This window comes from Vitis riparia, chromosome 6 (assembly GCF_004353265.1).
Source record: "Vitis riparia cultivar Riparia Gloire de Montpellier isolate 1030 chromosome 6, EGFV_Vit.rip_1.0, whole genome shotgun sequence".
NCBI classification, from domain to species: Eukaryota; Viridiplantae; Streptophyta; class Magnoliopsida; order Vitales; family Vitaceae; genus Vitis; species Vitis riparia.
In genome coordinates, this window is record NC_048436.1 from 11,026,017 (window position 1) to 11,050,322 (window position 24,306).

The window sequence follows — 24,306 nt, forward strand, 5'->3', positions numbered from 1 at the left end:
TAAGTTTCAAATTATTTTGAAAAATAAATTACCTTTATGTATCAAGTATCACTTAATTTGGAATCTTATTTATCTAACAAAAAATTTAGAGAAGTTAAAATGAAATTGAAAAAACACATGTAATTCAAATGAAGATTTTATATGAAGACTTTTGATATTGGTATTAGGTGATGGAGAGAGAATGGAAGAGGAAAAATTTTGTGTTCTATTTTATCTTCTTTTTTCTTTTTATGGTTTTTATTTTATTTTTATATCTCTATGTCTTCCTTTTATTTCTAAAGTTGATGTAAATAACTTTTACTTATTCTTTAAAAGTTGTTCTTTGTTTTACTCTTTTTTCCTTTCTTTTTTTCTTTTCTTTTTTTAAAAAAACTTTTTCAATGAACAATGGTTGAACAATGCTATATATTTTTAAAATGAGTTTTGTTTGTTTGTTTTTTATATAAATGTAAAATTGTTTCTAAATTACATAGCCAAACAATCTCAAAAAGTGTATCCAAATGTACACCAAGGCCGGTATGGCCCTTCCCCCACCCCCCAACCTTTTTTTTTTTTTTTTTTTTAACTTAAAGAATCAAAAATAGTTTTTTAGTATTTTATAAAAATAAGAGTATTTGGTAAGTTATTTTTAAAAATAATTTTTATGTTTTGATTTTTTAGAAATATAGTGAATTCAATATTAATTAAAGGGAAAAGTGAGATTTGATTCACTAATATGAAAATATCTAGAAAAAAGAACCTCAAATATTTTAAATTAATATTATCTTCATTTATTTAAAAATAATTTAAAATACATGTATTTTTTTAATGAATCATCCATTGTTCCCAAAAATGTCTCTTTATTTGTCATGTCATCTAAATCAATTTACAATTAAACTCCTCCATGTAGATGTTTCATTTCTTTCAAATATTATTATTATTATTATTATTATTATTATTATTATTATTTTATTGTTTTATTTAGGAATTTTTTTTCTCTAGAAACATTATAAAGTAAGAATTTGAAAAAAAAAAAACAGAGTTTATTCTAGTAGTAATAAGTTAAAAAATAAATTCATATTCTTGATAATAAATAAACCAATAATAAATTTGTATTTATTATATAATATTAATAATTGTTTAATATAATAGCGAATAAAATTTATTGTAAGAGTTTTTCATATATAAAATATTTTACAATACGGTTGTACTTTGATATATAGTATAAAAATAAATAAATAAATAATTATTTTATATTAAATAAATTAATCATAATTAAAATAATTAAATATTACTAAATTTATTATTTATTATTTATTATTTATTATTTATTATTTAATAAACAACTTTATTACTTTTTGAATTGGTAATCATGATTAAATATGATTTATTTGATAATATTTCCCCTTAAAATTTTAGGAAATAAAAAAAATATATTAATCCTATTTAAATAGGATTTTTTTTTTTGTATAATATTTCTTAAACTTTTAAGAAACTAAAATAAGAATCCTACAAGATGTTTGTTTCTAAAGAGAAGAAAAATCCCAAAAAATAAAATAATAAAATAATGATAATAATAATAATATATCTAAAAGGAAGGGAAACATACGAAAGAGTCTAATTGTCAATTAATTTGAATGACATGACAAGTAAAATGACATTTTTAGGAATAACTGAATGACTATTAAAAAGTGCATGTATTTCAAATTATTTTTAAATAGATGAATATATTACTACTTAAAAATTTCTGGGGTTCTTTTTCCATATATTTTCATAATAGTGATCAAACCTCACTTTTCCCTTAATTAAATTAAATTCAAGTCTTATTAAAAATAAAAATAGTTTTGTTATTACAAATAAATTTAAAAATAAATAATTTTTTTATTATATTTCTTTTATAAAATTTATACTATTTATCTTCATAAAAGCATAATTGATTTATTTTTAGAAAATTAATAATTGCTAATAATATTTTATTTAAAATATAAAGTTTAACTTTTTAGATATGTAAATGAATCAAGTTTTTCATTACATGCACACATTTATTACTTAATTATAGATAAAATATTCTAAAATGTTTTAATTTAATCGTGCAATTACATGGATTAGTTTTTTTTTTTATTCCAAATAATTTTTAAAATTTATTGAACCCATTAATAAATTTAATACAAAGTGTGATATGATTTGAAGTCCATTTCTTTAGTGAAGAAATTTATAAAAATATAATTATGTATAGAAAGAAATAATAAAGTCATTGTAGTCTATTTTTTATTTATAAATTTATGGTATTAATTAGTTTACTATTTAAGTTTCAAATTATTTTAAAAAATGATTAGACTTATTAATGAATCTAAAGAATTAAGTCTTGATTGATTTGAAATTTATTTGTCTAGTGAAATGAATTGGAAAAATATGGTTTTATGTAAAAGAGAAATAATAAAATCATTTTAAATCCATTTTTATTCATAAAATTTTGGCATTAACTGGATTATTAGTTGAGTTTCAAGTTATTTTTAAAAATTATTACACATATTAATAAATCCAATGTATCAAGTCTAATAATTTAAAAAAATATGAAAACAATTTTTACTTGTTGTTTCACTTTATTTTTGAAAATAAAAAATAAAGAATAATAATGAAAGGGTGCTTATGAATTTTTAAAAACAAAAAATTATTTTTAAATCACACCTTCCGACTAGGTCTAAGTTTTGTATTAATGTAATAAGAGAGAAATAGATCGGAATTATGGGAATGGGCCAAGCCCAAAATAAAGACCTGTATTATTGTAGCTTTAAAGTTTTAAGAGGAGAGAATCAGGGAGGAAATTGAGGGAGTGGGAAGCCTCTCCCACCCCACTTTCCTTTCATTCCCCCATCACATTCTATTAGGAGAAAACTGGAAACCAATGAAATGGTCTTTTCATGGTGGCGTATGCGGGTCCCATTGGACACGGTTCCCAAAGGCTTTTTGGACCTACATATACCCTTCTCCTCCGCCTTGCTTTTCCCATCTCACCCACACACAACTTCCCTCTTCATCATCTGCTCCCACCTTCCTCCCTCTCTTCCGCTCCATCTCTCTCTGCAGCTAGCTCCCAGTGGTCTCTCTGCAGACCTCTGTTGGATGCTATCTTTTGCTTCAGGTACCATTCTCTCACCTCTTCTCTTCTCTTTATTCAACCTCAAGCAACACACATTTATTATATTCATATTATTTTCCTAATTTAACTGTGCTGGGTCTTGCCTTTTCGTGTTTCTCAGAGTGTTGAGCCAAACTTCGGACTTCCTCCTTGGTGTTCGGAGATGTCAGCTTCCCTAAGCAACACCCTTCGCCTGTCTTCTTCTTTGAAGATGGACGAAGAGGCCAAGCTCATTGAGAAGCAGGGCATAGTCTCCATTCTTGACTCCGACTGCGAGAGGACCAAGGTTGCTTCTCTCCGCAGGACTCTGTCCGGGGACATGTCTTCCAGGAAGTGGTTAGCACAGCACGGCTTCTCCCATATGAGGAAGATTGCGTCATCCCAACAGTTTATTGTGTCGGCTGCAGATTCCTCGTCTTCGTCTGAAGGTGAAGATGAGTACGAAGAGGGGAAGGAGGTGGAGAGGCCTGGGGGGTTCCAGACATGGAGCTCAATTCTAACTCAAAAGGGCGGTGAAGAGTCAGGGAAATCGGGGACACTCCCACTTCCCTACGTGCATCCTCTTGTGAAGAGGTCGTCCAGCTCTCTGAGCGAAAAGAGCCTCCAGGTATGCACTGAGAGCCTGGGTTCAGAAACGGGCTCTGAGGGCTTTTCCTCCTCTGCCAACACACAAGAGGACAAACAAGACCAACAGCAACAGAACCAGCACCAGCAAAAGCAACAGCAGCAGCAATATGAAAAAGAGTCCAGCTCCTTGGGTAAGCAAGAATTGACGGTAGTGGAGAGGCCTGACAATTACTATTCTGTCCGCAAGAGATTGCAGCCTCCATCATCCTTCCCTCCCCCACTTTCTTCACTCTCCCCCACCCAAGGCCCTAATGTTCGCTTCCACACTCACCGCCAAAATGGGCGGCTGGTTCTTGAAGCGGTGTCGGTTCCTACTCAAAACTGCTTCCAGGCTCAACGCCATGGGGGTCGCCTTGTCCTCACTTTTGCAAACATTCCCTTCAATCACGAAGACACGAGCGACAAAGAACAAGATGAAGAAGAGGAAGAAGCAGCAGCAGAGGATTTGGGACAAGAATTTGAGAATTTTGAAGAAGAAAATGAAATCCAAATGAATGAAGATGAAAATGGAGAAGCAGCATCGGAGGAAGGAGAGGTGGTCAAAGTTGGGAAAGCAAATGAATTCAACCAGGAGATGGAGGCTGCGCCAAAGTTGCCAAGTGGGATGATCAATGTGCACAGATCAGCACTGATGATGAAGAAGCTGATGGGGTTGGTTAATAGGAATCCCACATGGCCTCCAAAGCTTAACAAAGCAGCCAATTTGGAGGAGGCAACGCCACTTCCACCACCTCCTCGGGTGGCTCGAATCATAACCACGCCCCCGGCCGCCACTGCGGCATCATCGTTCAACGCCTACGACTACTGCTGGCGGAGCAAGCCCCCCACCGGCACCGCAATCCTCAACCCACCATCCATATCCCTCAAAAACAACAGTGACAAGTTCTTTCTGTCCAAGAGCTCAAAGGCACAAGAGCAGCAACAATTGCTCCTGCTAAGGGGGAACAAGGCAGAGTATTCGGTTCCATTGTTAAGGGGCTGCAAAGAACCTAGGAGGTCTCTTGTGATTTGGGAGCCCTATTGCATTGCCACATCCTGATCCACCCTCACTCCTCTGTTCATCCAATCCACTTATTATTATTATTATTATTATTATTATTTTTCTTCTTATTTTCCATGTTGCCCTGTTGGCCTATTGCCCTATCTCTTTTTCATCTCTAGCTCCCCACTCTTAGGAGTTTGTGTAATTCAATAAAGGAAACAGAAACTAAGGGGGACGACACTTTGATTTAGCAGATCAAAGGAAGATAGAGGAGAGAGAGAGAGAGAGAGAGAGAGAGAGAGAGAGAGAGATGATTTTAACAGTGTTATATAAAATTTTATCAGCATTTGCTGTTAGGGCGCTGCTGCTTAACAAAATCTTAGCATCATCTTTGACTTGGTGGACTGTCTTGTCTGTCCCTCTGCACTATATAATGGGGGGTTGTTGCCTTTTTCTTTTCTTTTGCCTTTGGTAATTCATATCCAATTGGGTTTTCACATAAGGTCGTGTCTGGCCTTATTGCTATGAGTTCTGGGAACATGATGCTCAGTGCTACTTGGTATGTGCCTCTGTGCCTCTGGGTGGGGGTTGAGTGCTTGATGGATATCTGTGATTCAATAATGTTATTAAAATCCATGACCATTTATACATATTCTTATGATATATGGGTGAAGCATCACTCTCCCAGACAAACACCAAAATGGTTATGGATTGTGATATGATATGACCATATATAAACTAATGGATATCATAGAGGGAAGAGAAAAGATGGGGAAGTGGAGCACCCAATGATAAGATGACAAGTGATCCATAAAAATATATATAATATCTGCCTTAAAGCTCGTGGTATTTGAATGCCACTTTTTGCTGGTGGGGTACAGAAATATAGAGAATCAACCGAAAGGCGACCTTGTTCTGCTTTCCGAATGTCCTTCCATTTTTCATATCACATATTTATTTATTACTACAGTTTTCCAACTTTCCAATTTTCTCATTTTCCATGTAAACCACCAACCAAACCTACACCTACCATTCCTGCCTATCACTGCTTTTATTTTTTATTTTTAAATTTTCTATAGGTAATTAAGTACAAAAATGCAATATTTAGCTTTTTGAACTTCCAAAAATGCATTTTTAAATATCACAACTTAGTAGGAGCTTGTGTACTTTTGTTTCTCAAGTTAAAATGAAAGCTTACCTAACTTTTTTTTTTTTTTTTTCCACTAGAGATTACAAATTTTGATTAATCTACTTTTTGCATTTTCTGAACAACCAGAACTAAGCACAGGGGTGAAGTATTAGTATTCAATTAGGGTTAAACTTAAGGAAAATAAGGGTGGGCTATATATATATATATATATATATATATATAAAACTCACGTTGCCTTCTTTTTTTTTTTGGTTCTTTTTGGATATAATACTACATGTTTTTGGTCCCTTAAAACCAACGTTTATGCACTCAAAACTTTGTATTTTGCAAAGGTAATAAATATATAGTTTATGTTCTTATGACACAAAACTTTGTAGAGTGAAAAAGTAACAAATATATAATTCCTTTAATATTCTTCCTTAATGTTGTTGTGATACCATGTATCTGGTGACAAGTTAATTTCATGTCATAGGTTAGTATCTGAGTCTTAGTCTTTAGATTAAGGGAGAGGAGACATTGTCTTGCATAACGTGGAATTGAGAAGTGAAATTGTTTGATGCACTCCCCCTCAACATATAAACATATATATATTTGAAGATGGATGGATGTATGTCTAAAAAGAAAAAAAAAATGGTTGATCAAAGGAGTAAATCCCTAAGAGTAGGTATTAGGTAGGGGGAAGGCGTGAATGATGACAAGGAATGCATAGGTTTTGGCACAATCAGCTGCATGTTTAGCGGGCGGTGCCATGGCGAAATCCCACTCAACCAGCCCATGCATGCATGCTTTTTAGCTTCATTACCCTCATTACCTTATTCAAAACCTCATCAATTATTTCCATTTGGCATGCCAGCAGCCTCATTCTCTGCATGATTTGTGGCGGCGCTGGTTTGATTAGCCAAATATTCGACTACTAGCACTGTTGAGTCTGTGACTTGGATTCCTTGAATTTAACATTTTTTTACCTCTGCGTCTGGGTAAATCTACTACCACCTCAGCGGCAGAAAAAAAGGCGGCACACCACAACAATATAGTGGAGATTCTCAAGGTGCTGGGGTTTTGTATCGGATTCATCTTCTGCCTCTACTTTTGTCTCTATTTCTTTGCTTTTATTATTTTTTTATTATGGGTTTTCTTCTAAGGAAATTCTCCTAGATAGAACGCTGTTATCATTCCCACTATATCACAAGTTTACTTCATAGCCGGAGCAAATTCAGCTCTTAATTCTTTTGTGATTATTGGGATTGTTTACTTCTTGTTTTATTTTAGTAGAAATAAGAAATATAAGCCCAAGTAAACAATCATTTGAAATAAAACATCTGAAGTATATCAAGAGTACTTTTGACAAAAGACGAACATGTTTGTCTCCATTCAATAAAATCAAAGATCAAACAAAAGTTTATTATTCTTGTTAATCAATTAGAACAAGGTAATAATTAATAATGATCTTTTTCTATAATATTTTTCCTTTTTGTTTCACTGAATTTAGCAACATAGGTTGAAGAAAGGCATGGGACTATCAACTTGTCTATGAATATTCTTAGTCATGAATTCTCGCTTTGATTATCCTGTGCCAAAGCCGGCCATGGTGAGAGTCTTGTCAACCAAAATATAGGAAGGCCAGTTAATGTCAAGTTCGCCCAATCAATTATGCTTAAGGTTATCAATTTAACTTTTTCTACATTTCTTTTGGGAAAAGACCAAAGACATTGGATCCACCACGTTGAGCCAAAATTCCTATGTAAGCCCATGGAGGTGAAGTTTCCTTTTCACTACTCCTCCGCACTACTACTCTTATCAAATGCTAACGTGTAGTCAATTAGCCTATCGAGTAGTTGACTGATAAGGTAAGAAAAATTATTTCTAATCTAGTGATTGGTGCCCAAGTATGTACCCAAAGGTAAATAAATGATATGATTTATACTCAGCTTAAGACAAAAATTATCTAGCTTAACTTGAATTTATGCTAGTATCCTAGCTAGTAATCTAATGTTTATCTTGAGCTAAAAGATAGGGTAAAAAGTATAAAAGATATAATAGGGAAATACTGGCATCAATCGAAGTAGATGAGGGTTTATTCATACATACAAGAGAGATTTAAGGCTTATGAGGATGACAAGAACCAAGGCAAAAGTAATTGGAATCAAGGCATAAGCAAAAGAGGTGAGCCAAGTGATCACAAGCATCTGCTATATAGATTACTAAAGTTTTAGTGTAGCAACTTTAACCAAAGAAAAAAATCAGAGAGAGAATTATTACCACTTGTAGTGTTTGAGTATCATTCTTGGGAAATTAGAGTGAATGGCTAGTTATATCTAAAGCAAGATAAGTCACTGCTACAGCAGCTATGAGATAAAAAATTAAGATTTTGTGATTAAAACAAAGATTTTTAATGAAAGGAAAACAAAAACTAAACTTTAATGGAGATAAATTAATGAAATTTGAAGCATCTTGAGGAGTTTACTATTCTAGATTCAAATTCGAAGGGCTTACAAGCGCCCAAAATTCTGAAGGAGCGCTTGATACCACTTGGACCGCTAGAAGGAGCACTTGATTGCTCGAGTGCTAATCTAAGTGTTCGAGCACTACATTTTGCAATCGTGCACTTGAGATCGTTTCTGCAACTTTTCTAGCCACCATTTCACTGGAAAAATTTACCTTTTTTGTTTGTTTTCTATGCTATGGATGTTTGTGAATGATTGGAACCATCAATCTCCACTTTTGGGTCATCAAGGATAGATAAAAATTCGATTTTTACAAGGGGAGAAAATCCTATGCTCCACCAAAATGAAACTTGCAATCCATATAGGGACAAATATAGAATTTTTACATAGAAATATAAAAATCCCATGCTTCTAACCACGGAGCTTGCAACCTAATCTAGAGAAAGAAACAATTATTCATTCAATCACAATTATGAAAATTATATTAACAATCAAACACATTCATTCATCCCTTTGGACCATGGAATGAATAAACATATCTTGCAAACCAAGTAAACACACCTTATAATGGATTTAATAATTAAGAACCTAACCTAGGACTCTGATATCAGTTGTTGGAAAACCTTAGATTACTTCGTTCCTAGGCCCTGGATCACTAGAGTAAATGTAATCCTACCCTACTCTAACTAGATCTAGCATACAATGAAAACATTACATTTAAAAACCATATTAGATATCATAGATCCAAAAAAAGTGTCATACTTGAGATTTGGGTGTTCTCGGATGGATTCTTGTCGATGTAGAAAGCTCCAAATCTACATATGATCTTGTAAGCTCAGTTGTCTTCCACTCGATGACTCCTCCTTGAGCCTTCGCACTGAGATGATAGAGATCTTTAGGTTGAAAGTTAGGGTTTTTTTCTTTTTGGACTTAAGGAAGAGGCAACAAGATTGAAGCCTTAACCCCTAAGAGGGGTATTATGTTAAGTGACTTGAGTCCACTATGGGGTTGTGTCACTTAATTTAGTCCAAAAAGGTTGCTAATTGATTAATTAACGCAACATGACTTCAATTAATCAATTAGTCCTGTCTAGAGATATCACTCATTAACTGCATGAAAATATGTATAAATACTGTGAGGACATTGAGTCTTATTTATATGTTAGTAATTTTGTTCCAACTTATGTTTGGTCATAGAAGTCCTTTTAGATAGTGACTTGCTTTCCATTGAAGATTAAGGGTTGTTGTTCATCTGATCGGGAAGTCACAGGTACATCTAAAAATGTTTAGCTTATGGCATATAAGGCTCATTTAAAGTATAAAAAGGTTTGGTATCATTTTTAGACTTAAAATATTTTAAAAATAATTTTTCAAGAATAAGGGACCGCTCAAGTGATCAGTCGGTCATGATAGTCCTGTCAAGTTTAGAAATGGATTTTGGATGAATTTCACTCAAACTCTTATTTAGAAACTTGAGATATTGAAATCCTTATGGTTTCTTTTCCCATAAATAGCTCTTTTGTAATCCCTTGAGGGTTAGATATTTGGGCCCTAAGAGATCATAGAGATCTTAGAGGTTAGAGACCTCTCATTCTTGAGATAGGGACTTTTTGAGAGAAAGATTAATTGTCACACCATTCCTGATATGTTATTTAAGGATTTGAATATTTGAATCGTGGGTTAAGGACCTTAATCCCTTCAGAGTGGTCAAGGATCTACTAGGAAGCAACAAAGAGTTGCTGCATCGTGGACGTTGATAAAGTTGTACATGTTAGAGACTAAGTCTTTAGGGTAAAATGGTATGATAATTCTATGTAACTTGATTTCGAATAGTAGATTTAGATTGGTAGGTCTTAAGCTTCATGGTTTTTTATTTCCATAGTTTGTGGGGGTTTTCCACGTAAAATCTTGTGCCTCATTGCATATCCTTTTATTATTACTTATATTCTAATTGATGATATTAATTATCTTAGATTGATTGGATAGTTTACTTTTGAGATTGTTGGGTTGGTTATCTTGGTGTTTGCAATGGTTATACCTATAACCAATTATTATTATCCCTAACTTCTGTCAAGATATTTTTTTATTGATTTGTTGGGTTGTTATTGAGTTTGTTCGATTGGTTATTTTGGATGATTTTATTATTTCTAACATATCTCAATAGATATTTTAGATATTGAGAATTATATTATCCTTAACAAATTGCAGGGTATCCCTAAAAGTTAAACATCATATTTTAATATACCTAAAAATTCTAGGTATAACCATTTATTTATTTGGGACATCCATGATATCTCATAAGGTAAAAAGTTGGTTATAATTTATAAATATTGATTTAAAATTTTAAATCACCCATTCACCCCCCCTCCGGGTGTTCCCTATTAGACTTTTGGTCATTATTCATATAGTATTTAAGCAATACCCATTTTTTAAAATATTATGGTAGTTCCCCAAATGTACGGTACAGTTGTAGCTTTAAAAATCTAGTGAGTTGGTGTCAAACCTCAGAGAAGGGATTTTGGAGTGTAGGTGAGATGGAAAGATCACGAAAATTAATGAAGTTGGTGGTGGAAAATAACAGTTTCTTGAATTCTTGCTTTCAACAATGAAGTGGTTGGAAAGTTGCTAAGTGAAAAACAAGAATTGGTTAAAACCTTAACTAACTTGTAACTAACAGTTGAGGAAGGGGGAATCCCTAGGGTCTTTTCCTTACCTTGTGATGATCCTTGTCATTAATATCTCACCTAAAAGTATTCACTTATCAATTGAATCCCATCATATAACCCTAAGTTTCAACAAAATATCCACAAAATTGGTGATTTGAAAATTGTTGTCATGACTTACATAAGGTTGTTTTAAGTTAAAATGAATTTTCCCATTAAGTGCTAGGAATACCTTATGGGGACCCTAAGCTTTAATCTCTAATTAGGTATAAAAATTTAGTGGTTTTATCAGCCTAATATCTCAACTATTCACCTAATTAGGACATTTAGGGCTAATCAAGACTATCTCAAGTTAAAATGACTTCACCATTAAGTGCTTGGGATATCTTATTAAGACTTATAATCCTTAATTGTCAAATGTTCAAATGAGGTGATTTATATCGAATGAATGGGATTTTCTTGATAGATTACTTTGAATTAAAAACAATTGTTAATGAAAAGATTCATTCCAATTGAAGAATGGGAAGCCCTAGGGCTTCCTTTCCTCAACCTAGGTGACTACTCCCAATTTATTGAAATTATATCAAATTGAAATAATGATGAACAAAACAAAAAATTGAACATTGAAATATTTAAATCAAATTTAAAATTGGTTTCAAATAACAAAACTAAATGATTCATTCTTAATAGAAAAAAAATCCAACACTAAAAATAAGAGAAACAATACCTAAATAATGACAAGAAAAATTAAACAACCTAAGTGGAATCAAGATTTCCAAGAACTCTTCCTTTGATCTTAGATTCTCCTCACAATCAGCCTATAAACCAAAGATGAACCGACCTCTTTCAATGGCTGCCCATGATCCTTTTATATCATTCCCTAAAACAGCACTAACTTCCATCATGTGAGAATATTTCCCATGCAAGTCAAAGGCTTAAGAATATGCTGGAATTGGTCCCCCATTTGGCCTAACCCATTCCCCATTTTTAAGACAATTAATTAAAAGGGCTCTCATGTCATGCAATCACGTGAGTTTTAAGGCCAAAAAGGTGGCTACAAATGGTGAATCCGTTGTGAGGCCTTTGTTGGTGTCCTCTGGCGCCTTCATGTGTTGAAACATACTTGTGTTTCCTAAATTCATTCCCTAGGAAAATGACCTCTCAGAATTGTGAAAATTGGCCAAATTTAAGTTTGGAAAGTGAGGAATCTAAAAAAAATTGTTTTAGTTTGATTATACATGTCTAACCCCTTCCACCACCTCAAAACATTTTATTGGTTGGACATGATTAACACTCGAGAATTCCTTGCAATTTTTATTTTTAAGCTAAATTCACCTTTCATTCTTGCATCCAGGATGTCCCATGAGGATATCAAGATCCCATTATTCAAGAAATGTAATTGTAAACATCCAAAGCTTAAAAAAAAAAAAAAAAAAAACATAAAAAAGGCAAGCATACACATGGTGACATACAATTGCCTAGTTGAAGAGTGTTTTTAATTACATCCTCAAGTTTAAAATATGATACTTAGCCTTATTTTTATGCAAATATGACATTAATCACACCCCCAACCAAGCCATTGTTAGTCCTTAGCAATGGTGGTAACAAAAAGAATAAAATAAAATTAAAATGCATGCAAATAAATGATAACAATTCTCACCCTATGAAAACATACTTGCTTAGATACTTTGTCTCATTCAAATTCCTCCATCAACCCTTAGTGCCAAATCTCACATGTCAAGGATGAGGACCTAAATTTCCCTAAAGAGTCTAAGAATCACCCTTCCTAGAAGACTTTCCTCACTACTTAGCACTTGGTGTAAAAGTCTTTACCATTAGAGTCTTTGGCTTCACACTTTGGGACAAAGAAGACTTTAGATGTTTGGAGCACCATGTCTAACATAGGACTTTAGCCACAATCATCTTATTCAACTTTCGCTCTACTTTAGTGGGTAGTGAAATGCACAATGTTGAACTCTTCTGACCCATGTAGCAGGCATTATTTTTTTTATTTTTTATTTTTTGTCTTTTTGTTTTTTTTTTTTAAATCAATAACTTAACAAGTTTAAGTTGAAAATTCCAAATTACACATAGTTCTGTACATACTACGTGTTGTGTGTGCATATTACTAATAATGAGGAATGGTCCTTAAATTGGGTGACAATTGAGCTTAGGTTAACTCTGGTTCCAAAGCCTTAGCATGATTGATTTTTCACTTTGGATGTTAGTGGAACCAAACTTAAACTCAATATTCTTACAAAGATGCATTCACAAGATATGCACTAGCCTTCATCTTACCTTTATTTACCTAATTCAACTACCATATGCTAAAATCAAAGTTCAAAATTCAAAAATTTACCTCACCCCCAACCAATCATTGACATTGTCCTTAATGTACAAAGGAAGAAAGGATAAGGGATAAGAGACGAAGAAAATACTTGAGAAAGAATGGAAATATAGAGTGATCACATGGAGGTGTAGTTTGACATATAGTGCAAAAAAAAAGACAAGAAAGTAGGATCTATATGTAGATGCAAAAGAAAAAAAAAAGTGTTTATTAAACTTGGAACTAAAAAAAAAAAAAACAAAAAAAAAAGAAAAAAAAAGAAAAGAAAGATAAAAAGTAAACAAATGGCATTTGAAAGTCAAGTAGTGGGTTCATGTATATCATCTGATGGGTCCTAATCCATAGGATCATGGTGTTGGGATTGAGCCCCTAAAAGTAAGACATGATTGTAGACCCTCAATTTTGTCCACCTAGCACATGTCCTATTAGATACTTGTTCGATACTTTACAGTAGTTCCTTGGTGGCCCATAGCTACTCACATTACTTACCTTTCCTGAGCCACCTCGGAGACTCTGGTTGAGGGATTGCCTAGCCCTTTATTGTGACCCTTGGCAATTTTGATTTACACTTAAGCTTTCCATTCCTTTTTAGGATAGTTCTTAAGCATGTTTAGGTCACTTAGACAATATCCCAGTCACTTTAAGACACTTAGTTCATTAGGCACCACTAGGCCCCAACCCATTTAGTTCATTCATTGACTCACTTTCTTAGATGGTTGCATGATTGCATGGCCTATATGACTTGTGTGACTTATATGGATTTCTTTATCATTTTTATTTTATTTTATTTTATCTTATTACAAGTTTTCTAAATCATATTTCTTGGCTTTTGGGCATGAGGAAATGGGCCGCCATCTATTTGGAAGGAGAATCAACAGAATTTTGAAAAAAGTGAGATTTTGTTTTTTAGAAGGATAGCACATATATTATTTCTATGGGCGGAAGGCGGATAGATATACGAGAAGAGGCCAGTAGATTGGGGGGATTGAGAGATTGTCAAGGGCAGAGAGAGAAGTTTTCAAGGGAAGAGGAAGGAAGCACGAAAAAGACCAGTGGGAAAAATCTGAAAATACAAAAACTAGTGGAGATTTGCTCACCGAAAGGAAGTGTTTCCAGGTATGTTTACTGTAGACCCCTTCTTGATTCCGATTATCCTTTTGATGTATGAATTTTCGTTGGATTTTGAGTCTCGTTGGGATGCTAGGGAGTAGAATGACGGAGGTCATATGTTTGTCTACATTGGTACTTGATTGCTTCTATAGATGTTGTTGATTTGTCTCTTTGGAGTTCTTTAATTTTGATTTAGGGGTGAAAGGTTCTATTTTTTTTTAATTTCCTGTGCATTACATGAGAACTATGGCTATACTTGTTTGCTGGATTCTGCTTGTACCCTCTCTCACTATTCCAAGCCCATTGACAAAGCAATGGAATGTGGCTTGGCTTGGTTATTTTTTTTTTTTGTTTTTTTTTTTTAATTTTTTCTTATCTCTATTCTGTTTTCTGGAGATCTTTCTCTTTGTATTCGTTTCTTCTTTTTCTTTTCTTTTTCTAGTTTCTTTTTTTTTGGGGTACCTTGTCTCCGTTAGGCAGCAATTTCTAGAACTCTTGGAATGGGAAGAATTCTGTCCAGCCAATGTTCCACCTTCTTCGGATATCTCACATCCGGAATTTTGTCCCACCGACATTCCACCTTCTCCGGATATCTCACGTTCGAAATTCTATCCCGCTGACATTCCACTTTCTCCGGATATCTCACATCCGGAATTCTGTCCGCCAACGTTCCACCTTCTCCGGACATTCCAGCCTTGATTACCATTTCTACTCCTGGGTTGGGACCCTTTAATGTATATGCATGCTTTGCTAGGAAAGTCTCATGAGCTTTAGACTTATAGGTCTATCTTCTCATTCTTGTTACCATCCCCTTATCGCCCCGTTTGTTCTATTTTACTATCATCACATTTTCATTGTCTCTTTTGCGTTTATCATTATTTGCTTCATCTTATCTCTTCTATTTCTTGGGTTGATGATTCTTCACATCTTGGTGCAAAAGAGGGCAGTCATATCACTCCATCCATCCCCTCATTTGGCATTGATTCGGAGAGTTTAGTTTGAGAGATTGTCTCATGGGTTGGGGTTCATGTATTCATTAGTGGTATGAGAGAGTTTGTTCATTCCTTGTATCTTTCCCATTGGAGTTCAATTTGTTGATGATTAGAGCATGCGCATCCACAAAAAAGAAAAAAAGAAAAAAAGAAAAAAATTCAATCAAAAAAAAGAAAAGAAAAAAAAAAACAAAAAAAAAAAAAACAAACTCGCATTTTTCACGTGTGTCCCCACTCGATCGGCTAGACTCGCTTTTTATTGGTGAAAAATTAATTTTAGAAAAGTTGGAGTTGCCACCTATTTTATTTTTATTTTAAAGGGAAAATAAAACAAGAAAGAAAAACCCTAAAAAGTGACTCCATAGTTTTGGAAAAAGCATGTCTTTGGGAAACCTGAGTCTAGGTCCGGGGATCAGGTTACTTATTGGGAAGGTACCTCTAAAAGGTAGCACCCCTCTAAGCCCTATAAAGGTCTTTACTGACTAAGTTGAGGGAAACATGACAATTAAATAATTGATCATGGGTACCTAAGTAGGCTAGGTGATTTCGAAAAATAGCATGCTTAATGGGAAACCAATCACAATCATGAAGAAGATTTAGGGTACATACCTGGACTGCTTCTTAAGCGCTATCACAAGACATTAAAGATTAGCTTGAAAGTACGACGCATAATATACATTTTTATCAAAGATGATCAAACAAGCATCAAGGCAATCAATTATGGCATCAAACACGGACATGGCTCATGATAACATACACATTCATAGAATTTTAGAGTTTGAGGGCAGGAAAAGCGTACCTGGATTGCAAGCTAATACTCCTCTATGGGAAACAAGTTTGCTTAGTAACAAGTGCGAATAAATCTCAATGCCACAAAGAGGAAGCACGATCAATCAAATATCAAGCAAACAATATTGATGAGAATATCATGAATGTCGGGCCCCCACCAAAGCCCTAATCAATTTCGCATGAGTTGATTCTATGAATTCCATTGTTTGGAATCATGAAAGTTATTCATGCTTATGAAAAATCAAGAAGATCAAGAAAATGGTTGAAAATCAAAGAAAATAGTGAAAGTGCATGCCGAGAGAAAAAAAGGCAGCAAAGGATTATTAAAGATGGATTTTTCAATGCTGAGAATATTTAGTTGAAAAATGATTCAAAAATTCAATTTAAAAAAAATAAATCCCCAATCAAAGAAGCAAATAGAGGAGAAGGTGGAATGTCGGCCGAACAGAATTTCGGATGTGAGATATCCGGAGAAGGTGGAATATCGGCGGACAGGATTCCGGACGTGAGATATTCGGAGAAGGCGGAATGTCGGCGGACGGAATTCCGAATGTGAGATATCCGGAGAAGGTGGAATGTCGGCGGGACAGAATTCCAGATGTGAGATATTCGGAGAAAGTGGAATGTCGGCGGGATGGAATTCCGGATGTGAGATATCCGGAGAAGGTGGAATGTCGGCGGACGGAATTTCGGATGTGATGTATTCGGAGAAGGTGAAATGTCGGTGGGACAGAATTCCGGATGTGAGATATCCGGAGAAGGTGGAATGTCGGCGGGACAGAATTCCGGATGTGAGATATAAGGAGAAGGTGGAATGTCGGCAGGACAGAATTCCGGACGTGAGATATCCGGAGAAGGTGGAATGTCGACGGACGGAATTCCAGATGTGAGGTATCCGAAGAAGGTGGAATGTCGACGGGATAGAATTCCGGATGTGAGATATCCGGAGAAGGTGCAATGTCGGTGAGACAAAATTCCGGATGTGAGATATCTGGAGAAGGTGGAACGTTGGGCCGGACAGAATTCCGGATGTGATATATCCGGAGAAGGTGGAACGTTGGCGGACAGAATTTCGGATGTGGGATATCTGGAGGAGGTGGAATGTCGGCGGGACAGAATTCTGGACGTGAGATATCCAGAGAAGGTGGAATGTCGATGGGATAAAATTCCGGATGTGAGATATCCGGAGAAGGTGGAACGTTGGCCGGACAGAATTCTTCCCATTCCAAGAGTTCTAGAAATTGCTGCCTAACGGAGACAAGGTACCCAAAAAAAAAAAAAAAACTAGAAAAAGGAAAGAAAAAGAAGAAACGAATACAAAGAGAAAGAGCTCCAGAAAACAGAGTAGAGATAAGAAAAAATAAAAATAAAAACAAGAAAAAGAATAACCAAGCCAAGCCACATTCCATTGCTTTGTCAATGGGCTTGGAATGGTGAGAGAGGGTACGAGCAGATTCCAGCAAACAAGTATAGCCATAGTTCTCATGTAATGCACAGGAAATTAAAAAAAATAGAACTTTTCACCCCTAAATCAAAATTAGAGAACTCCAAAGAGACAAATCAACAACATCTATAGAAGCAATCAAGTACCAATGTAGACAAACATATGACCTCCGTCATTCTACTCCCTAGCATCCAAACGAGACTCAAAATCCAACGAAAACTCATACATCAAAAGGATAATTGGAATCAAGAAGTGGTCTACAGTAAACATACTTGGAAACACTTCCTTTCGGTGAGAAAATCTCCACTAGTTTTTGTACTCTCAGATTTTTCCCACTGGTCTTTTCCGTGCTTCCTTCATCTTCCCTTGAAAACTTCTCTCTCTGCCCTTGACAATCCCTCAATCCCCCCAATCTACTGGCCTCTTCTCGTATATCTATCCGCCTTCCCTCCAAAGAACCCCCCAAATCTGCTAGAGGAAAATCCTCTCATTTCTTCTTTTTTTAAATCTCATTTCCTTTCTTATTTTCTTCCTTTTTATAACCGATTCCCCCATAGAAATAATATATGTGGTATCCTTCTAAAAAACAAAATCTCATTTTTTTTCAAAATTCTATTGATTCTCCTTCCAAATAGATGGCGGCCCATTTCCTTATGCCCAAAAGCCAAGAAATATGATTTAGAAAACTTGTAACAAGATAAAATAAAATAAAATAAAAATGATAAAGAAATCCATATAAGTCACACAAGTCATGTAGGCCATGCAATCATGCAACCATCTAAGAAAGTGAGTCAATGAATGAACTAAATGGGTTGGGGCCTAGTGGTGCCTAATGAACTAAGTGTCTTAAAGTGATTGGGATATTGTCTAAGTGACCTAAACATGCTTAAGAACTATCCTAAAAAGGAATGGAAAGCTTAAGTCTAAATCGAAACTGCCAAGGGTCACAATAAGGGGCTAGGCAATCCCTCAACCAGAGTCTCCGAGGTGGCTCGGGAAAGGTAAGTAATGTGAGTAGCTATGGGCCACCAAGGAACTACTGTAAAGTATCGAACAAGTATCTAATAGGACATGTGCTAGGAGGACAAAATTGAGGGTCTACAATGATGTAACAAAGTTAGACTTAACTATCCCCTTGCTATCCCTTTGGTGTATTGACATTGATTTGAGCATTCAACCCATGTCTCTTATATCGTACATGACTTGGGTGCATTAGGAGTTGTACAGAAGATGAAAGTCATGAGTTCCTTGTAAGTAGATAAGTTGTCTACAGTTGATTCAAAGATTTAGGTAATTCAATAGAGATTGTAGTGCACAACCTCCTAATTGGAGGGATGACTTGTCTTGACCATCAAAATGGGTTTTCCATGATGAGTGCACTGATATATGTGATGTACATTGGATAGGACCTACAGTTAATTATGACACAAGACTATCAATTATCATGATTCACTAAGCTACTGTACTACATAGACTCTCAACCTTGAGAGGATATTGAGCTTGTGCCAAAATCAATAGGAGACTTTAACCTATGGGTGAGATCTTAAAGTGGTCAAATATTCATATGAATTGGGTCATTATTGATGGAGGCTAGTGACAATAAGTATTCTCAATAGAGGCACCATGATATCTTATGGGATTAAGACAATGTGTCCCTTGAGTGATCCAAATGACATTTGATCATGAAATTTATGGCCATAGTAATTCCTTTAATGGAATTTGACATATGTTTTTTAGAGTTAGAGTATTTCAGTTGATCATATAATAAGTGGGATCTGTAACTCAAAGATTTGAGAGATGATCTTGATAGGTGATAGTATTACCTTGTTAGATTACGGACACCAATTCATGGGGAGTTTGCATGCAATGGATGGTCACATATCTGAGCACTTGGTGTCTCATCATAATATACATAGGGTATTGGAGTGTGTTGACTCTCTATAGTGGGATGTTGAGTCAATTTCATAATTTGATTCTAAGGGAGCCAATACTCTTATGGGTCCTAGTGGTTCCCATTTTCAACTTATATTCCTTGATGGCATGGTTTATGAGGGTGAATGGGTTTTTAGTTCACTTTTGTGTATAAAGGCATTTTCGTAACTACGCAAGGTTGCACAAGGATAAGTGAGTTGTATCTCTAGACTAGGTTAATTGATTAATTAGAGTCTTGTATGGTTAACTAATCAATTAGTAAGCTTTTTGGGCTAGATTAAGTGACTCAAACCCATGTTGAGCTTAAGTTACTTAAGCACAATAGGAAACCTATAAATATCCATTTAAGGGTTAGGGTTTCTTGTCTTGCCATTTTCTCACTATAGTCCAAAAAGAACCTTAACCTTTACCCTTGAGATCTCTCCACCATCTAAGTGCCTAGACACAAGGAAAAGTCATCGGGTGGAAGATCATGGTGTTTACGAGATCCATTATGACTTTGGAGTTATCTATATCAATTGGAATTGAACGAGGAACATCCAGATCAAAGGTATGTGGTTTTATTATTTAAATCTATGATTTCTATGGTATCAATATTGGCTTTTGAATACTTGATTTTCCATTGCGATAGATTTAGAAAGCCTAGGATAGATTTTCTTGCACCTTATGAGATCTAGGGTTTGAAAATGAAGTGATTCGGGGTTCCCAACACATGGGCATGCCCTTATTGAGCTCGACACATGTGGAAGAGATGATCGTAATCATGATGTAAGCAATTAAGCTCCTTATAAACTTTATACTCAAAGTTCCAATGTCTCTGGTCTAAAATAGCTATAGTAGTGCGGAGATTCTGAATGATTGCCATGTGTCTCTATTCCATGCCTGTAATAGTAGTCTAGAAACCCTAAAGAGCCTCCATAATAGAATGCATGGACCAAATGGTCTAACCATGGATGTGTGGAGATGGACTAGGTCCTTGAAAAGGCAACTCTATATGTTTACCCACATGATCCTTTTCTATAATATTAGTTGCCTCCTCATCATTTGGTAGAAGCATATACAATGAGGGAGGAAGAGGTGCCTCAAGGAAGTTCTTTTGTAACCAAAAATTAGTTTTTCTCTACCTTGTAGCCTTAAATATCTCATTGACTTCATAGAATTCTTCATTAGGCATCATAATTTGCTTGTCACAAGTGATGAGGAATGTAACCAACCGATGGAGGATACAACATTGAGTTAGAGCTGATTGGATATACGACCATGAGTGTTAGCAAGAAATTTTCGAAATGTAGCTTCAATGAGGTGTGGAAGGGAAAGCCATTCCCCTTTGTAGATTATGTAGAGGGCATGAAGATTAATGCCCCTTTCCTCATGATCATGGCAATATGGATACATGTTATGCTTCATTATGTGTTCCAATAACCACAAGGATTAGGGAAGTTGAGCAGCATAAGCAACGTTATGTTCAAAAGCAGACCCTTGTGTTAGATCCCTAAGGATGGTGGGGAAATCATACTCTTGAGGCGAAAAGAACTCACTATCCATGAAAATTGCAAAGGGAAGGTCTAGGGCAGAAGCAATGTCTTTCGCATAGAAACGATAGTCTTTCCCATCAATCTTGCACCATGGTGCATCATTGTTAAGATGCTATGATTGATATGCCAAACACTTTAGTCTTAGATATACAACCGTTAGTAGGATGGTTAGTGAAATTGATATTGGTATATCAATTGGAGTGATTCTCGACATTATGGAATTCTTTTCAAGTCAACCAATTGGTCAAACTGAGGTGGGACTAGAGCTTTATCTCCACGACTGGAGTGTAGTTGAATCTTTGTAGTGGGATGTTAAGTCAATTTCAAATTTTGATTTTGAGGCCAATACTCCTATGGGTCTTAGTGGTTTTTAGTTTACTTTTTTGCATAAGGGAATTTTGGTAATTACACAAGGTTTGCACATGGATAAGTGAGTGGTATGTCTAAACTATGCTAATTAATTAATTAGGGCCTTATATGGTTAATTAATCAATTAGCAACCTTTTTGGGCTAGATTAAGTGACATAAGCTCACTGACCCAAGCCCATGGTGGGTTTATGTCACTCAAGTCTAGTAGGAAACCTATAATACTCCTTTAAGGGTTAGGGTTTCTAGGTCTTGTCATTTTCCTTTTCAATCCATAGAGAAAACCTTAACCTTCACCCCTAAGATCTCCACCATCTCAATGCCTAGACACAAGGAAGAGTCATCAAGTGGAAGATCTTGGGTGTACGAGAAGCATATTGGAATCACACATGTCGCATGCATGAGAATCGCATAGGATGCGCATAGGCCGAGTGCACGAGAATTACACGCGATGTGCACAAGATGCATATGTGAGTTTCTGCATGTGGGGAGATTCTCCAGTTTTTCTAGGCATGTTCTTCACCATAAGGAATTGATATGAGATCATCCATATCCAGGTATGAGCACTTTTTCTCTAAACCTTTATCCTAATATGGTTTTTAAAGCCATTTTTTTTTCACTCCATTAGATCTAGAGAGCCCTAAGGATAAATGCATGCACCCTATGAGATACAGGCAATGAGAATAGAGAAATCCAGGGTTCCTAACACTTTGAGAATCCCCTTAGCCATCTAGAAGGAAAAAAGACAAGGTTTTCAAGATCATATGAATACTGGAGTTCACATAACAGTCCTAAGAGTAGCTTGTCAAAGCTGACTTACCCTTATCACCAAATAACCATTGAAAACTAGAAAGAGAATATCAAAGTCTCTAGTAATAGACATGTGTTGCTATTTCAACACATTATCCAAAGATCCAAGTATTAGACACTTAGCCTTTTGATATATCTAATACCCCCTTAATATACAACTCTTTCCTTTTTCTGGGTTAGTTCGTAAGGAATAGCTAGTTTTACCTAAACTAGCTTCTATGAAATTAGTTACTATATCCAGAATAAAATTAGTCCAATTGATTAGCTAGGCTCAACCTATTGTGAGAAAGAGAGTGATAATAGAACCAACATGATATTTGTAACAAAAAATATAACCAAGCATATGACATAATTAAGCATATGCAAGGTATCCTAGTATCATAAGAATCAAGCCTATATAGGGCTGGTCATGACCTTATTACTAGCTAGGGATCTTCTCAAATTGATCTCCTTGCCTTAACCATAAAGGTATCTAAAGGCAAAATCAGCATACTTTTTATTTGGCCTATGGACTATGCAAGTGGGACCGCGTGGGGCGATTCTATCGCTTCATATCCAATGTCACATGTATAACCATTGTCCTTGAACTATCAATTTTACCAAGTAAAGAACCCGACTGAGGGGTTGGTCACTCCTACTACAAGCATATCTAGTCTCGTCTATGTGGAGAGTCCATATGTCTTGATTCATAAAGCTAACCCATCGTGGGGGTGGTGTTGAACCCAAATCAAGAAGGGTTTGACAATAGAGGCCATGGGTTCACCTAAGGTTTTCTCCCTCTTAATCTTTTGAGATATATAAGAGTATTTTAAAACCACTAATGATTTCCTTGATGAATAAATGATCTAATTTGAGAATTTCTAAAAATATTTATTTCCTAATTTGAAACCTAGTATAATAGGAGAATACCAACATGAAAAATTTAAAATTTCCATGAGAGTAATTTTCAAAAAGAATTTTGATAAAATATCCACTCTCAAAATTTTAAAATCTTTTTCATAAAATCCCCCTTCAATACACAATTCCAATTAATAAATATTTTGTCTAAGAAATGTTTTAAAGAAATTTATTTCCATCAAATTACTAAGCCTTTTGGTAATAATTTTTTAATGATAAATTATCTCTAATAAAAATTTCTAAAATATTTATTTCCCAAATTGGAAACTCTTGCGTAATAAGGAAATTACCAATTTATGAGATTGTGAATAATCTTGAGAGAACCTTATCTAAGAAAAGAACTTTTGCCTCTCAAATTAAAAAATCCTCATAATATTTACTTTCATTATTCCTTATATTTTTCAAACTTAATAAATATTTTCATAAAAATTTCATAATAATTTATTCCATTAAATACTACCAAAAATAGAACATTTTAGTAATTCCTTAATATATAAAATATTCTCTATGAAAAATTCCAAAAAATGTTTATTTTCAAAAAGGAATTAAATAATCTATTTTGGAAAGTATTTTCAAAATATTTTATATCTCCATTAAATTACTAAATTTTTCCAAAGTTATTTCGGTAACCTTTCTAATCATAAATTCTCTATCATGAGATTTTCCAAATCCATTGTTTACTTTTAAACCAAGGACTCCTATGCTAAAAGAATTGCTCTCTTATTCCTTATCATTGAACTATCCAAACAAAATGGTTTCCTATTCTTTGGGTATAGTTTCCCTTCTCTCACCAAGAAAGAATGGGAAAACCTCCAAAAGTTTAACAAACAAATAGTTCTAAAGAAATAGAAATCTTCTTAGCAACAATTAGTTTAAATAGATAATCTTGAAAAATATTTTCTCATGAAAATTTTCTAAGAATACCAAAAAAAAATTTCTTTGGGTTCTAATATTTATTTTGGTAACCATTCTTAATTATAAATTATCTATCATCAATTTCCAAAATTAACTTATTTTCTTTAAATTAGAATCCCGTTCAAAATAAGAAAACTACTATTTTATAAAGATTTGGAAAAATAAGAGGTTTCCCATAAAAGAAAG

General features: G+C 34.6%; 1 protein-coding gene across 1 annotated transcript; it reads left to right on the forward strand.

The window, feature by feature from the left end:
• Nucleotides 1-2,977: 2,977 nt before the first annotated feature.
• Nucleotides 2,978-5,117, forward strand: LOC117916889 (protein FAF-like, chloroplastic). The gene is made up of 2 exons (XM_034833101.1): nt 2,978-3,121; nt 3,240-5,117. Exon 2 carries the CDS (start codon nt 3,282-3,284, stop codon nt 4,782-4,784), a length of 1,503 nt encoding a protein of 500 aa, XP_034688992.1. The 5' UTR covers nt 2,978-3,121; nt 3,240-3,281; the 3' UTR covers nt 4,785-5,117.
• Nucleotides 5,118-24,306: the final 19,189 nt, after the last annotated feature.